This window comes from Choloepus didactylus, chromosome 2 (assembly GCF_015220235.1).
Source record: "Choloepus didactylus isolate mChoDid1 chromosome 2, mChoDid1.pri, whole genome shotgun sequence".
Taxonomy (NCBI): Eukaryota; Metazoa; Chordata; class Mammalia; order Pilosa; family Megalonychidae; genus Choloepus; species Choloepus didactylus.
In genome coordinates, this window is record NC_051308.1 from 119,254,419 (window position 1) to 119,268,405 (window position 13,987).

The 13,987-nt window shown below is 38.9% G+C and overlaps 1 protein-coding gene across 1 annotated transcript in view; it reads right to left on the minus strand.

Annotated features, from left to right (window-relative positions):
• The window catches only part of LOC119526795 (phosphodiesterase 4D interacting protein), a 258,604-nt gene extending 244,930 nt beyond the window's left edge, over window positions 1-13,674 (minus strand). The window contains exon 1 of the mRNA XM_037826233.1: window positions 13,442-13,674. Within this exon, the coding sequence (XP_037682161.1) occupies window positions 13,442-13,674 (233 nt within the window). The remainder of the gene's footprint in view (window positions 1-13,441) is intronic.
• Window positions 13,675-13,987: the final 313 nt, after the last annotated feature.

Consider the following 13,987-nt stretch of genomic DNA (forward strand, 5'->3'; position numbering starts at 1 on the left):
TGTTCAACTTCTTATAATCTTGTATTATGAGTATCCAGAGTCTTTTTAATTTGGCCAACAGTTTCTTTTATTTCCGTAAGATCTTCTATTTTTTAATTTACTCTTGCAAGTTCTTTATGCTCTTCTAGGATCTTCTTCATGTCCTTTATATCCTGTGCCATGCTCTTGTTGTTTGACTTTAGTTCTTTGATTAATTTTGCCAAGTACTGTGTCTCTTCTGATCTTTTGATTTGGGTGTTTGGGTTTGGATTCTCCATATTGTCTGGTTTTACCATATGCTTTAAGATTTTCTGTTGTTTTCGGCCTCTTGGCATTTGCTTTACTTGATAGGGTTCTTCCTGGATATAAAAAATATCGATCTCTAATTTGTCAGATCTACAGCTTGGTGGTGTACAATTTCTCTAACCAGAAGATGGCGTCCACGAGTCTCCTATTCCCCTCAAGTCAGTTCTCCCCACTTTTGTCTTTGTGGTGTGTGGGGATCTGGTTCTTGTGGGGTTCAATTGATGCACTGTTTGGGTGTGTTGTTGGTGCTGTCCGCCCTGAATGTGGGGCGTGTGTCTGGGTGGTTAAGGAGGCAGGGCAGCTTTAATAATCAAACCTCCCAGGTGTTCCTGGAGATTTAAGGCTGTTGCAAGAGTCAAAGCCTTCATTTCAGTCTTGCCACAGATTGTCTCTGCTGCTGACCCACAAGTCCTTGGTATTGGCGTGGGGTCCCTGGGTTTCCAAGCGGGCCCTCTTCTCAGCTGTGCTCTTCCAGGACCTCTGCTGAGGGAAGGCGGTGCCACGTCACAAGTGCGCGCCGGCCTCCAGGGAAGCCCTGGGGTGCTGGGCCATGCAGGGGCGTTACCAGCCTGCTTTAAAGATGGTTGAATGGGGCATGTTGATTTCCCCCTTTTTGCACAGCTCCACCTTCCCAGCTCCAGGACAATTAGCTGTGGGTGCACTAAAGGCCACCATCCACGGCCAATATTGTGGCATGTGCACGGTGCTATGGAAGACACTCCCCGTCAAACTGGGTTTCTTGGCGCAGCTCTGGGCTATAGCTCCAGCCCTGGGCAGGAGCGTTCCCAGCCCGCCAGGGAGATGGCTGCAAGGGGCATGGTTTCTTTCTCCTTTTGGCTCCCCTCTGCCCCCCTGGCCCTGAGGCAATCAGCAGCGGGCTATCCTCCATGCCAGACACTGAGAGGCTGGCACAGCCCACTCCTGCCATGCTTCACTGTGCAGTTCTCACCGTCGTAACTGCAGCCGCTCCTGAGTTTTTTTTTAAAAAGAACTAGTCTGCCTCTAAACGCCAACCCACGGTTTCCCCACACCACAGCGCGGCCGCCGGACTTTCAGCCGGCTCACTCACTCATTTCAGAATGCAGACTCCCGGTTTCACCAAATGCACGGTCCCTGTGGATTTAGCAGGCCTTGTCCGGCTGGTGCATCGCTGGAACTGGTGTTCTGGGTCACTTTCTGGCTTTTATCTAGTATTTTTCATGGAGGTGTTTTTTTGCCCTGTCTCACCTAGCTGCCATCTTAGGTTCTCCCAGAATTGGTATTTAATATTTAGTTTTCCAATCCATGAACATGGAATGTCCTCTATCTATTTAGGTCTTCTTTGATTTCTTTTAGCAGTGTTTTGCAGTTTTTGTGTGCAAGTCCTTTACATCCTTGGTTAAATTTATTCCTAGGTATTTGATTCTTTTAGTTCTTTAGTTCCATGTAAATGGTATTTTTTTCTTGATTTACTCCTCAGATTGCTCATTACTAGTGTATAGAAAGGCTACTGATTTTTCCATGTTGATCATGTATCCTGCCACTTTGCTGAACTCATTTACTAGCTCTAGTAACTTTTAAACTTTTTGGAACTTTGTAAATATAGGATTATGTCATCTGCAAATAGTGAAAGTTTTACTTCTCTCTTTCCAATTTCTTTCTTTTTCTTGCCTAACTACTCTAGCTAGAACTTCTAGTACAATGGTGAATAACAGTGGTGACAGTGGACATCCTTGTCTTGTTTCCAATCTTAGAGGGAAAACTTTTAGCCTCTCACCACTGACTTTGATGTTAGCTGTGGGTTTTTCCTATATGCTTTTTATCATGTTGAGGAAGTTTCCTTCTACTCCTATTTTTTTAAGTGTATTTATCAAGAAAGGATGCCAGGTTTTGTTAAATAACATTTTTGTGTCAGTTAAAATGATAATGTGGTTTTTCCCCTTCGATTTTTTAATATGATGTATTATATTAATTGATTTTCTTGTGTGGAACCATCTTTGCATACATGGGATAAAACCCAATTGATCAAGGTGTATAATTCTTTCAATGTGTTGTTGGATTTGATTTGCAAGCATATTGAGGATTTTTGCATCTGAATTCATTAGAGAGATTGGTCTGTAATTTTCTTTTCTTGTAGTATCTTTAGTTGGCTTTGGTATTAAGGTGATGTTGTCTTCATAGAATGAGTTAGGTAGTGTTCCCTCCTCTTCAATATTTTGGAAGAGTGTGAGAAGGACTGGTTTTAATTCTTCCTGGAATGATGGTAGAATTCACCTGTGAAGCCATCTGGCCCTGGGCTTTTCTGTTTTGGAAAGTTTTTGATGACTGATTCAGTATCTTTACTTGTGATTGGTTTGTTGATGTCTTCTTTTCCTTCTAGAGTTAGTAGAGGTTGTTTGTGTATTTCTAGGAAGCTGTCCATTTAATCTAAGTTGTCTAATATGTTGGCATCCTGTTGTTTGTAGTTTCCTCTTATGATCATTTTTATTTATGTGGGATCAATAATAATGTCTCCTCTTCTCATTTCTGATTTTATTTATGTGCCTGTACTCTCTTTTTTTCTTTGTCAGTCTAGCTAAGTGTTTGTCAATTTTATTGATCATCTCAAAGAATCAAATTTGGTTTTGTTAAATTCTCTCTATTGTTGTTTTGCTCTCAATTTAATTTCATATATTTCTGCTCTAATTTTTGTTATTTCATTCCTTCTATTTTCTTTGGCATTAGTTTGCTGTTTTTTATTTTTTGTTTTTTGTTTTTTTTCTAGTAACTCCAGGTATGAAGTTAGGTCTTTGATTTTAGCTCTTGCTTCACTTTTAATGTAGGCATTTAGGGCTATAAAATTCCCTCTTAGCACTGCCTTTGCTGCATCCCATAAGCTTTGATATGTTGTGTACACATTTTCATTTATTTCAAGATATTTACTTATGTCTCTTGAAATTTATTCTTTGACCCACTGTTTGTTTAAGAGTGTTGTTGTTTAACCTTTATATATTTGTGAATTTTCCAGTTCTCTGCTTGTTATTGATTTCCAGCTTCATTCCATTGTGATCAGAGAAGGTGCTTTGCATAACTCCAATCCTTCTAAATGTATCAAGACCTGTTTTGTGACCCAACATGGGTCTATCTTGGAGAATGATCAAATGTGCACTTGAGAAGAATGTATACACTGCTGTTTTGAGATGCAATGTTCTATATATGTCTGTTAGGTCTAGTTCATTGTTCATATTATTCAAGTTCTCTGTTTTCTTATTGATCCTATGTCTAGATGTTCTATCAATTGATGACAGTGGTGTATTGAAATCTCCAACCATTATTATAGAGACGTCTATTTCTCCCTTCAGATTTGACAGTGTTTGCCCCTTGTATTTTGGGGCACCATGGTTAAGTACAAAAATATTTATGATTGTTATTTCTTTTTGGTGAATTGCCTCTTTTATTACTATATAATGTCCTTATTTGTCTCTTACAACATTCTTGCATTTAAAGTCTATTTTGTCTGATATTAGTATTGCTACCCCAGCTCTGTTTTGGTTACTGTTTGTGTGGAATATCTTTTTTGCAAACGTTCACTTTCAAACTATTTGTGCCCTTGGTCAAAGCTGAGTCTCCTGCAGACATACAGATGGATCATATTTTTTTTCTCCATTCTGCCAATTTGTGTCTTTTGATTGAGGAGTTTAATCCATTAACATTCAATGTTATTACTTTAAAGTCAATACCTACTTCAACCATTTTTCTCTTTGGCTTTTATGTGTCATATCTTATTTTTGCCTCTCTTTTTAATCTTTTAGTTACCCTTACTGATAATCTTCTACACTCTACTCCCAGCCTCTCTCTCCTGTCTTTCCCTTTCAGCCTACAGAACTCCCCTTAGTATTTCTTGTAGGACAGATCTCTTGTTGACAAAGTCTCTTGGTTTCTCTTTACCTGTAAAAATTTTAAAGTCTTCCTCATTTTGGAAGGACAGTTTTACTTGATTAAGAATTCTTGGCTGGCAGTTTTTCTCTTTCAGTATCTTAAATATATCATACCACTGACTTCACACCTTCATGATTTCTGATGAGAAACTGGCTCTTAGTCTTACCGTGGCTCCCTTTTATTTGGACAAATCGCTTTTCTATTGCTGCTTTTAAGATTCTCTCTTTATTTTTCCACTTGACATTCTAATTAGTATGTGTCTCAGGGTAGGTCTATCAGGATTTATTCCATTTGGAGTACATTGTGCTTCTTGGACATGCATATTTCAAGTCTTCAATTAGAGTTGGGAAATTTTCAACCACCGTTTCCTCAAATATTCTTTCTGCCCTTTTTTCCTTCTCTTCTCCTTCTTCAACATCAATGACATGTAAGTTTGTGTGTTTCATGCTATCATTCAATTCCCCAAGACCCTGCTCAATTTTTTCCATTCTTTTCTCTATGTGTTCTATCTGTAAGATTTAGGATGCCCTGTCTTTTAATTTGCAGATTATTTCTTCTATCTGTTCAAATCTGCTGCTGTATGCCTCTTGTGTATTTTTAATCTCTTCTATTGTGACTTTCATTCTCATAACTTCTGTTATGTTCATTTCATCCTTTCAAATTCTTTATGGTCACCTAATGTCTTCTTAATATCCTTTATCTCTTTAGCCATATTTTCCTTCATTTCCTTGAGTTGATTTAGGAGATTTGTTTGAACATCTTTGATTAGTTGTTCAAAATTCTGTGCCTCCTCTTAAGTTTTAATTTGTTCCTTTGACTGGGCCATATCTTCCTGTCTTCCTGTTTCTTAGTATGACTTGTATTTTTATTTATTTATTATCATTATTTTTTTGCTGATGTCTGGGCATCTGATTATTTTGATGAGTTCACTCTGAAGGTCAGTTTCTATCTGTTGTCTAGGGTTTTATTGTTGATTGGCTTTTTGTTCAGTCTCTTCTCTGACACTTCGTTCAACCTATTCTAGCCCTTTAGAATTGCCAGTGTTTAACTGATCAGATTTTTTTTAACTCTTCTTCATCTGGTTCTTGCCCTGGGTATGTGGCACAATTTTTAAGATTACACTATTTTTGCAATTGTTTCCCCCTCTGGAGAAAGCTTCCTTTTCTCTGTTCCTTCTCTGGGAAACCTGATCTGTTCTGTTTGCTTTTGTTTTGTCTCTCTCTCTCTCTCTTTTTTTTTTTTTTAACTGTCATTTCATTGCCTCTAACTGCTTTTGCCTGGAGGGCAAATTCTGGGAAGAGGGTTACCCTGGAGAGGACCTTCCCAAGTCAGTATTTCCAAGCCAAAGCAGTGCCAAAGAGCCCTTGGGGAGAGAATCAGGAAAAAGTCTTTTTGATGACTCCCTAAAGCTGTGTTTTGCTGGTCTGCCCAGCAGATGGCACTCTTCTGCAAACTATTCCCCAAGCCCTATGGAGGCTCTGCATCTTTGAAAGTCCATCGCCTTCACCCCTGACAGGAGCAGGGTTGAAAAATGGCCATAGTGGTCTCTGTCCAGGACAGGCTAAAACAGCTGCTCAGAGCCAGGATCCAGAGGTCGAAATTCACTGTTCAGAAGCCATGATCAATTCTTGGCCATGATCTTCCCTCTAGTTCTTGGGAAAGAGTGCTTCCACGTCTCTCTCCATCTGCAGCAGCCAGCCAGGGATGAGACCCCAAGGCAGCTTACCTCAAGAATGGAGGGATGGGTGCTGCCAGAGAGAGTTACTCGCAGTTCTTACTGCAATTTCGCAGTCTCTTCATTACACTCTTCCCTGAATGCTGTATAGCACCCTCCTGGCCTCCAGAGCCCCAGAACAGTTGTTTCAGACAGTTTCTGCCTGTTCACTTGCTACTTTTATAGGAGACATGAACTCCTACTGTACCATGTTCCCCAGAAGTTCATTCAGATATGCTTTTAATTACTAGCAAGAATTTCTTTTAGAAGATATGGCAATCCACAAAAACCTTTCTGTTGAGATCCCAATAAAGCTGTAAATTTTAATTGCAATAATTAGTTGGAGATTTCAAAGTCACAGTTTACACAGCAATATGGAGACAAAAAGTTGTTATAGAATGGAATATTATGGAGGCTAAAAGATGCTAAAATATGGTACTGTTTCTATTTGTACACTAAGGGAACTTGTTCATGCTAACATTTCTTTCATTGGTTCTGCTTCCTCTGATCTAATGTTGTAGGGTTAGCTGTGGGTGTACATGAGCACAAACACAGTGGACAAAATCTCCCCATTCTGGGAATGCATATTCCTATTGTTCTGGGCAGTGAGCCTAGCTTGCTTCGAATCTTTGCAATGTAAGCAGTGTCCCAGATTCTCCTTTGAAATGTGAAATTCACTCACTTTTATAACCTGAATACGGAGCACTCTGATTCTTTTTTTTTGATAGATTCTTTGTCATGTCCAGCTACACTTCCTTTTGTTTTAAGCAGGTCATTCATTTCTCTGTACTGACCTTCAGGTGTTTTGACATATGAATTAGAAGGCAAATCTTCACAAAGTCAGATTTTAATAATTCAGCTTATTATTTTAATACAAATCACATTTTTACACTTGTTATGCTAATTTAGAGACCAGACAATTTTTGCTAAAGTTTTATCCAAAACCTTGTTCTTTATTGTTGTTCTAATTTTGATTTGTTATTTTTTTAAAGGAAAGCAAATCTAGAGTCTTTAAAAGGATTTTTTTTACAACATACAAGATGAACTCAAATTAATTACACTAATGCACACAAAACAGAAATTTAGCACCTGCCAATTAAGCATCACTTCTGCTGTGTCATCATTGTCAAGTTACTTAACCTTTCTATAAAAATGGGGATAGTAATAGCAACTTTCTCACAGAATTGCAGTGAGGATTAAATGAAATTTGTTTATAAAGCCCTTAAGATAGTGTCTGGGACTTAGAAAATACTCAGTATTATTAATAAGGCAAGTTATAAATATAATAATGGTGATAACAAAAGTAATGCCACTGCTATGGGATGTCAGTGATCAAAATCTAAAAACATTACAGAATTCTTTCAGACTCCTGTGAGATCCAGTTCAAAGCCCCTATCTTGATGAGGCTGATCTGGAAAATAAGACAGGGAATAGGTGACTTGAAGAAGAGGTCGGAATGTCCTGAGGCAAATATCTCCACCACACCCATGAACACTCTCCCACCATGAACACTACCACCTTTTGGTCACCATTGGCTATACTCTGTGATGATATTGTTTATATTACCCAGAGTTCTCTCCATTGCAAGTGACCTCTATCCCTTTCTCCCACCATCTAATCACTGCCATTGCCGTAATGAGGTTAATCAAACCTCATCTAGGGTTAAACACAAAACCTCAACCAGAGGTTTGAAACACAGCTTAATACAGAGACTCAAAACAATGGATTTATCTCTCTCCATTTCTTGATTATTTTCTATTGGTTTTGTCTTCAGTATCTGCCAAGTAGCACGTTATCTGCCAAGTTATCTGCCCCAGTCTACATTCTACCGCCAGGTTCAAATCCACTAAAAGGCTGAGTTTGGATCAATTTGTGTCAAGTGTCCATCCCTGAACTAATTCCTGTAGCTAAAGAGTAAAATTATATTTTTAAAAAGACCTATGAAAGCTCCTCTTTCACTTCACTCTTCTCATCTAACACACCAGCAAATGCTGTTGACTCTAACTCCAAAATATGTTTTTAAGCTGTTTGCTTCTTACCAGCCCCACTGCTACCATCACAATGTAAATCGCCATCATCTCGTATCTGGACTTCTGCAACAGCCTGCCAAGTAGCTTTCTTTGCTTCCACTCTTGGCCTCTTGAGCTTTGTTCTCAATAGCAGAGTGATATTTTTAAACATTTTCCAGGTCATATCACACTCCTGCTTCAATGCTTTTCAATGTCCTTAGAATAAAATCCAATCTTACTATGGCCTACAAGGGCTCAAATGACCTGGTTCCAGCTCACCTCTTTATCCTCATCTTCTGCCACTCTCGTCTTGTTTATCGTGCTACAGTTGCACTGGGTCTTCTTTCTGTTTCTCAAACACACAAAGCTTATACCTTCTTTAGGAACTTTGCAATTGAAATTCTCTCACCACCACCTCTCAGTCCCTCTCTAACCTATAATTCTATTTTATTTTCTTGATTAACCTTATTAATATCTGAAATCTCTTTATACTTATTTACTTGTTTGCTGTCTATACACTCACCAGTCCTCCTACAACTTCCATAAACTTAAGCCTGTGAGAGTAGAGCCTTCATCCAAGAACTTGTCCCCCATTCTATTCCAGCACCCACAATTGTGCCTAATGCAACATATCTTTTCTGAAAAAAATGAATGAACCAACTCTGACTAAATTAAATTTTTAAAAAGAGGGTATAGAATCAAGGAACAGTTAAAGACTGTAAAACCTCAGAAGGGGCAGAAATCAGGTAAGCAATGGGGATCCAGGTAGCAAGAAGAGACCAATTGTTTCCATTCATATTTTCTACTTTTGTGTTGCTCCACTGAAGATGCAATGTCCATGAAGAAAGTTGGTTTGTCCTACCATGGGTCTCATAGCCATTATTTAGATAGGGGAGGGCAGGGTACCTTAACTGACCTTACAACTAAGACCATACACAATTCCAAAAGGTAATTTCCCAAAAGAAATGTAGTGCTATTGTTCAAAGAAAGAAGACATGAATGCCATACCCCCATTGTAAAAACAAAAACAAAAAAGACACCAAACCACCAGCACTAACAACAAAAAACAGATGCCTGCAATAATCCCTGACCTGATATTTGATCATCTAGAAGACATCTACTTTATTCTACTATTAACTGATGTATGCTCAAGAAAAGTAAAAGGATTTTAATATTAATCTATGTCAAATAAAAGCAGAAGATACTTCTGTTCGAAATCAGAGTATACTCAAAATATATGCTCTTAAATGTTTTTTTTTCTCCTATGCTTCAAAAGAATCTAGAGCTTAGGCATCTCCTTTTGGATGTCCCAAACTGACGTAATTCTCTCATTGTCCTGAGACCTGCTTCCCTTGCAATATTATCTATCTCAGTTAATGCTATTACTAATCATTCTATCACTGACCTGGAAATTAGAGATTAACACTTGCTTCTCCCCTCTCCCTTATTTCCCACAGTCAACTGATCAACAAATACCATCAGTTACACCTCAGAAATTCTCAAATCTATCCTCTCTTCACCATTCCACCACCACTGCCCAAATTCAGGCCCTGATCACCTCTTGCCCTTAACCACATACAACAGCTTCTCAAAGATCCTCCTGTCTCTTCACCCTAGTTAAATCCATCTCCCACATCATTGCCACAGTTTGGTTCTAAACCAAAGATTTAATTATGCCTGTAACCTGATTTAAAACTTTGTATCGCTCCATAGCCAACAAAACAACAACAGAAAAGGCCAACCACCTTCATGTCTTGGTTGGAGTGACAGAACATTACGGTCAATCAGAATTGTTTATAAATGCAAGTTTCTTTAATACAATGGCTCTTCAATCCCACTGTATGAGAAAATTGAGAATTCTTTTAAAGAATATTGATGTTAAGGCTTCAATCTGAATGAGTACAATTTAACTGATCAGAAGTAAGACCTGTACATTAATTTTTTTAAAACCTTCCTCAGGCAATACTGAGTAGCCAGGGTTGAGAACTATGAGGTAAAAGATGGCTAGAGAGCCACGTCTGCTTCCAGACCACAGAAATAACTGAAAAGTTGGAAAAAATTCATGAAATGATTTTCAGACACTGGACATCAGGCAGCACAGGACAATGATCCCTGAGAGAAGGGAAACAAATGTAGCAAGTCAAAAACTGCCATATATTACTGCCTGGAGAGTTTACAGGTTGCAGTGCCCAGACATGGAATCCAAGCAGAGCCAGGTGATCTTCCTAAGTGAAGGAAACCAAGCTGGGGATTTTAGAAGGCCAAGAGAGCTAGAGTTCACAGGGCAGAGTATCAGAAAGGTGAGAAAATTCTAGAGATCTCCAGAGGGTCCCCTTGATGACTCAGTAATACAGCTTAATGAGGAAACCACTGAGACTGGGGTAAGAACCATAAGAGAAAATCAGGGAACAATCCTCTTGGCTCACAGAAGGTTGGAAATAGTTTGTTTCCTCATCAACCAAAGTGGTAAAGCCTAATTTACAGGTTATTGAGTAGAGTACTCAGAAGGGTATCACCTCAGTAGTGGAGAAAATTAACCCTATACAAAACACTGCTTTGGCCTTTCCTAACAATGCTTTAAAACAAGACCCAAAGGATCAAATTGTTTCCAAGTAAACTTAACTATGTCTCAAAATAAAGTTCAAGAATATTTGTAAGAATACAAAAATATCCAGCACCCAACAGTTAAATGTTCAGAGTGTGACATCTAATCAAATATTACTAGACATGAAAAAAAGCAGGAAAATACTACCCATAATAAAGAGTAAAATCGATCACTAGAAACATAATCAGAATGGACAGATATTAGATTAAAAGTTATTATAACATTCCATATGTTCAAAAAAGGTAGGAAAAAGATTATGTTAAAGATATTGAACAGAGAAGTTATAAAAAAGACAAAAATAAAACCTATACAGATGAAAAATACAGTGTCTGAAAAGAAAAATACACTGGGTAAGATTAACAGCAGATTAAACACTAGAGAAGAAAAGGTTGGTGAATATGAAGACACAGCAATAAGAACTATCCAAAATAAAACAAAAAGAAAAAAGACTGAAAATAAATGAAGAGAGCATCATTGAGCTGTAGGCCAAATTCAAGTACTCTAATATAAATGTAATTGAAGACAGAAGGGGCCACAAAATTTTCTTTTTTTAAAAATAATGGCTAAAAATGGTCCAATTTTGTTGAAAACCCCAAACTCAACAGAAACAATATGCTCAACAAACCTGAACAATAATCATGAAGATGATACCAAGGTACATTGTAATCAAATTGCTTAAGATTGGTTATGAAAGGAAAATCTGAAGAGTCTTTAGGAAGAAAAGACACCTGAACAGAGGAACAAAGATAAGAAGGACAGAAGACTTCTCATCAGAAAAAATTGCAAGCTAAAAGACAGTGGGAAATCAAAACAAAACAAAAAGGACCATGGAGCAGCATCTTCAAAATACTGGAAAACAAAACAAACAACAACAACAACAAAAGCAGCTTTCCCAGGAGAGATTCTTTTCTTTTTTCCCACAGTTAATCTTTCTGTTACAGTTCTTAATCCATACTAAAGTTAGAGGAACATAGTCTAGAACTATAGATTTCTGAACTGAGGGTAATTTTGTATCCAGTGTTATAATGGCCCCACAGTAGTTGCTCAACAAATAACACTGAATTAAATTGAATATGGATAATGTACAGAGCTTCTTTTTTTCCCATTCTTAAGGTGACTGGGAATCAGAAACTTGGATACCAAAAACACTAACTCCAAGCATAAACTTCTAATTCTATTACTTATAACCCTCTGACACTACAGCTAATATAGCTGGTTTAAAAGGTATTCTGCACATTCCTGGTGAATTGATTTTTAAGTGAAGTTCAGATTTGCACCAACTCCAGCAAAGTTCCTGAAACTGTTTCATTTGGGAATTCCTAACTGTTCAAAAACTTTCAAGACTATTTATTACATGTAGCTGTAGATGTAGTTTGTCATTATTCCTATTGAGTAAATAATTTGAAAGTTTGTTATCTATTTTAACAATTAAACCATAATTTAGAGAATTGAATGGTAACCATACAAACATTTTATTACCAAAGTAAGAAAATTCATACCCTTATGATAAGAAGTCATGATACATTTTAAATTTTGCAATAGTAGTCTTCTTTCCAGACAGAAAAGATTCACCTCAGTAGTGATTAAGAATCCTTGAAATTATAAATATATCTTCAGATTAAATTTATTTGTTCCAGTCTTTTAAAAAATTACAAAGTAGTCTATGAAAAATATTCAGCACTTCATAGATACCCATAAAGAAAAGTAATTATATTTGAACTAAAATTTCACTTTATAAAGAATCAAATAATGAATCCCTTCTTTATTATGTTTTTTTCTTATAGAAACATTATTCCTTTAAGCATAGTTAACTAAATATCTTTGACTCAGTTTTGTCATATAAACAGTGATGAATAAATATAATTGTGAATTGACTTAAGTTTCCTACTTTCAAATAAAGCAGAGTCGTGAACACAGAATACAGATACAGTGACTATTTAGTTCAGTAATTCTTTCAATCCAAAACCTGATTTCATGCACAGAAAACTGAGACCCAGAGAAATGAAGTAACTTTTCTAAGATCCCAATTAGTTAAAGGCAGCTTGGAGAATAAAACCTGGTTGCCTTGTAACTTGATTTATGAGAACCAGCTTCCCATGAAAGAATAGGCTAAAAATGCTATGATAAGGAAATGCTTATTGAGAAAAAACGCAGCAATACAATCTGTCTCCTCTCCAGAAAACTGAATGACAGATTTTCATCCTGCTGCTGCTACTTGGAAGAAAATTTGGGCCTAATCTGTCCAAGTGTTCCAAGCCAAAGCAAAGGAAGGGAATGGATTTAGGTGAAGCTTGTCCTGCATGGCCTCAGATTCAGCCAAGAGGCAGGGCTCCAGCTCTGCAGGCAAAAGGAGGTAGCCAAGGAAGAAAGAGCCATCACGAATCCCGGCCCTGCTGTCTGTATCTAAGAAAAATATCCAAAATAGAATATAGCACAAGAGGAGGCAGTGTGTGCTTATTATTGTACAGCCATGCACAATTCCTGATCCTTTATCATATTTTCCTGTCCCTAATGCTTCCATCCTGGCATGCATTCTGAATTATGTGTTCATCTCTCCTTTGGCTCGACCTAAAAGTCTTAGTTTTCACCCTCACTTCTAGCAACAAAGAAGGTGTCTATCTACATATCAACGAAAGACTTCGGGATACAGACCAGGTTTCCAAGCTTTAGTCCTGTACAATCCAGAGCCACATCTTTATTTCTAGGCAACTCCCCATTGCCCTTCCTCCCTCCCGTCGCCACCGCAGATCCCATCACCAACCCTGTGTTCCAACCTTTGCCAAGCAATTGTCACTGGGCGCCAACCCCTCCCAAGAGCCCAGGTCTCCGACCTCCCAGTCCCAGCCCTCCCCAGGGTTCTCCTGCCCAGCGCACCACGCGCCGCCACGCCAGCGCAGTACGCAGTCTCCCGGTTCCCAGCGGTTCTCTCACCTAATCCGGGGTACGGCCGCCGCGGCGGCTTCTTCCTTCTCGGCGGTCGCCGCCCAGCTACCAGCTGGCTCAAGGGGCCGCTGTTCCCGGCCGGAGGGCTGTCGCGGGGGCTGGGGAGATTTTGCCGCCTCTCCCGACCAGTAAGGCGCGTGGTGCGTCCGGTGGGACGCACAGCAGCAGCCGCCGCAATTGCATCGGCGGCAGCAGCAGAACTCGCTGTCTGTACTTCTCATGGATTTCCTGGGACTGGACACTCCAGTCCTATTTTCTACCCTTTCCTGGTTACCCTGGACTGCCTGGGCGCATCCTCTGGGAGTGGTTGAGCATCCGCTCCAGTTGCCACTGTAGTGGTGGACACCTGGACGTACCCAGTCTTCTCCGCCTCCGCCGCCTGCTCCGCCCAGATTGCTTCCGTCCCGTTTCCACTAATACCCGCTGCTGCCCGTTTACCCTCTATTATCATCTCCCCATTCTGTCTTCACCCACTTCTTGAATCTGGTCTCTTCATTCCCAGACGCCACTTTTTTCTTCCTTTCTGCTCCAAAG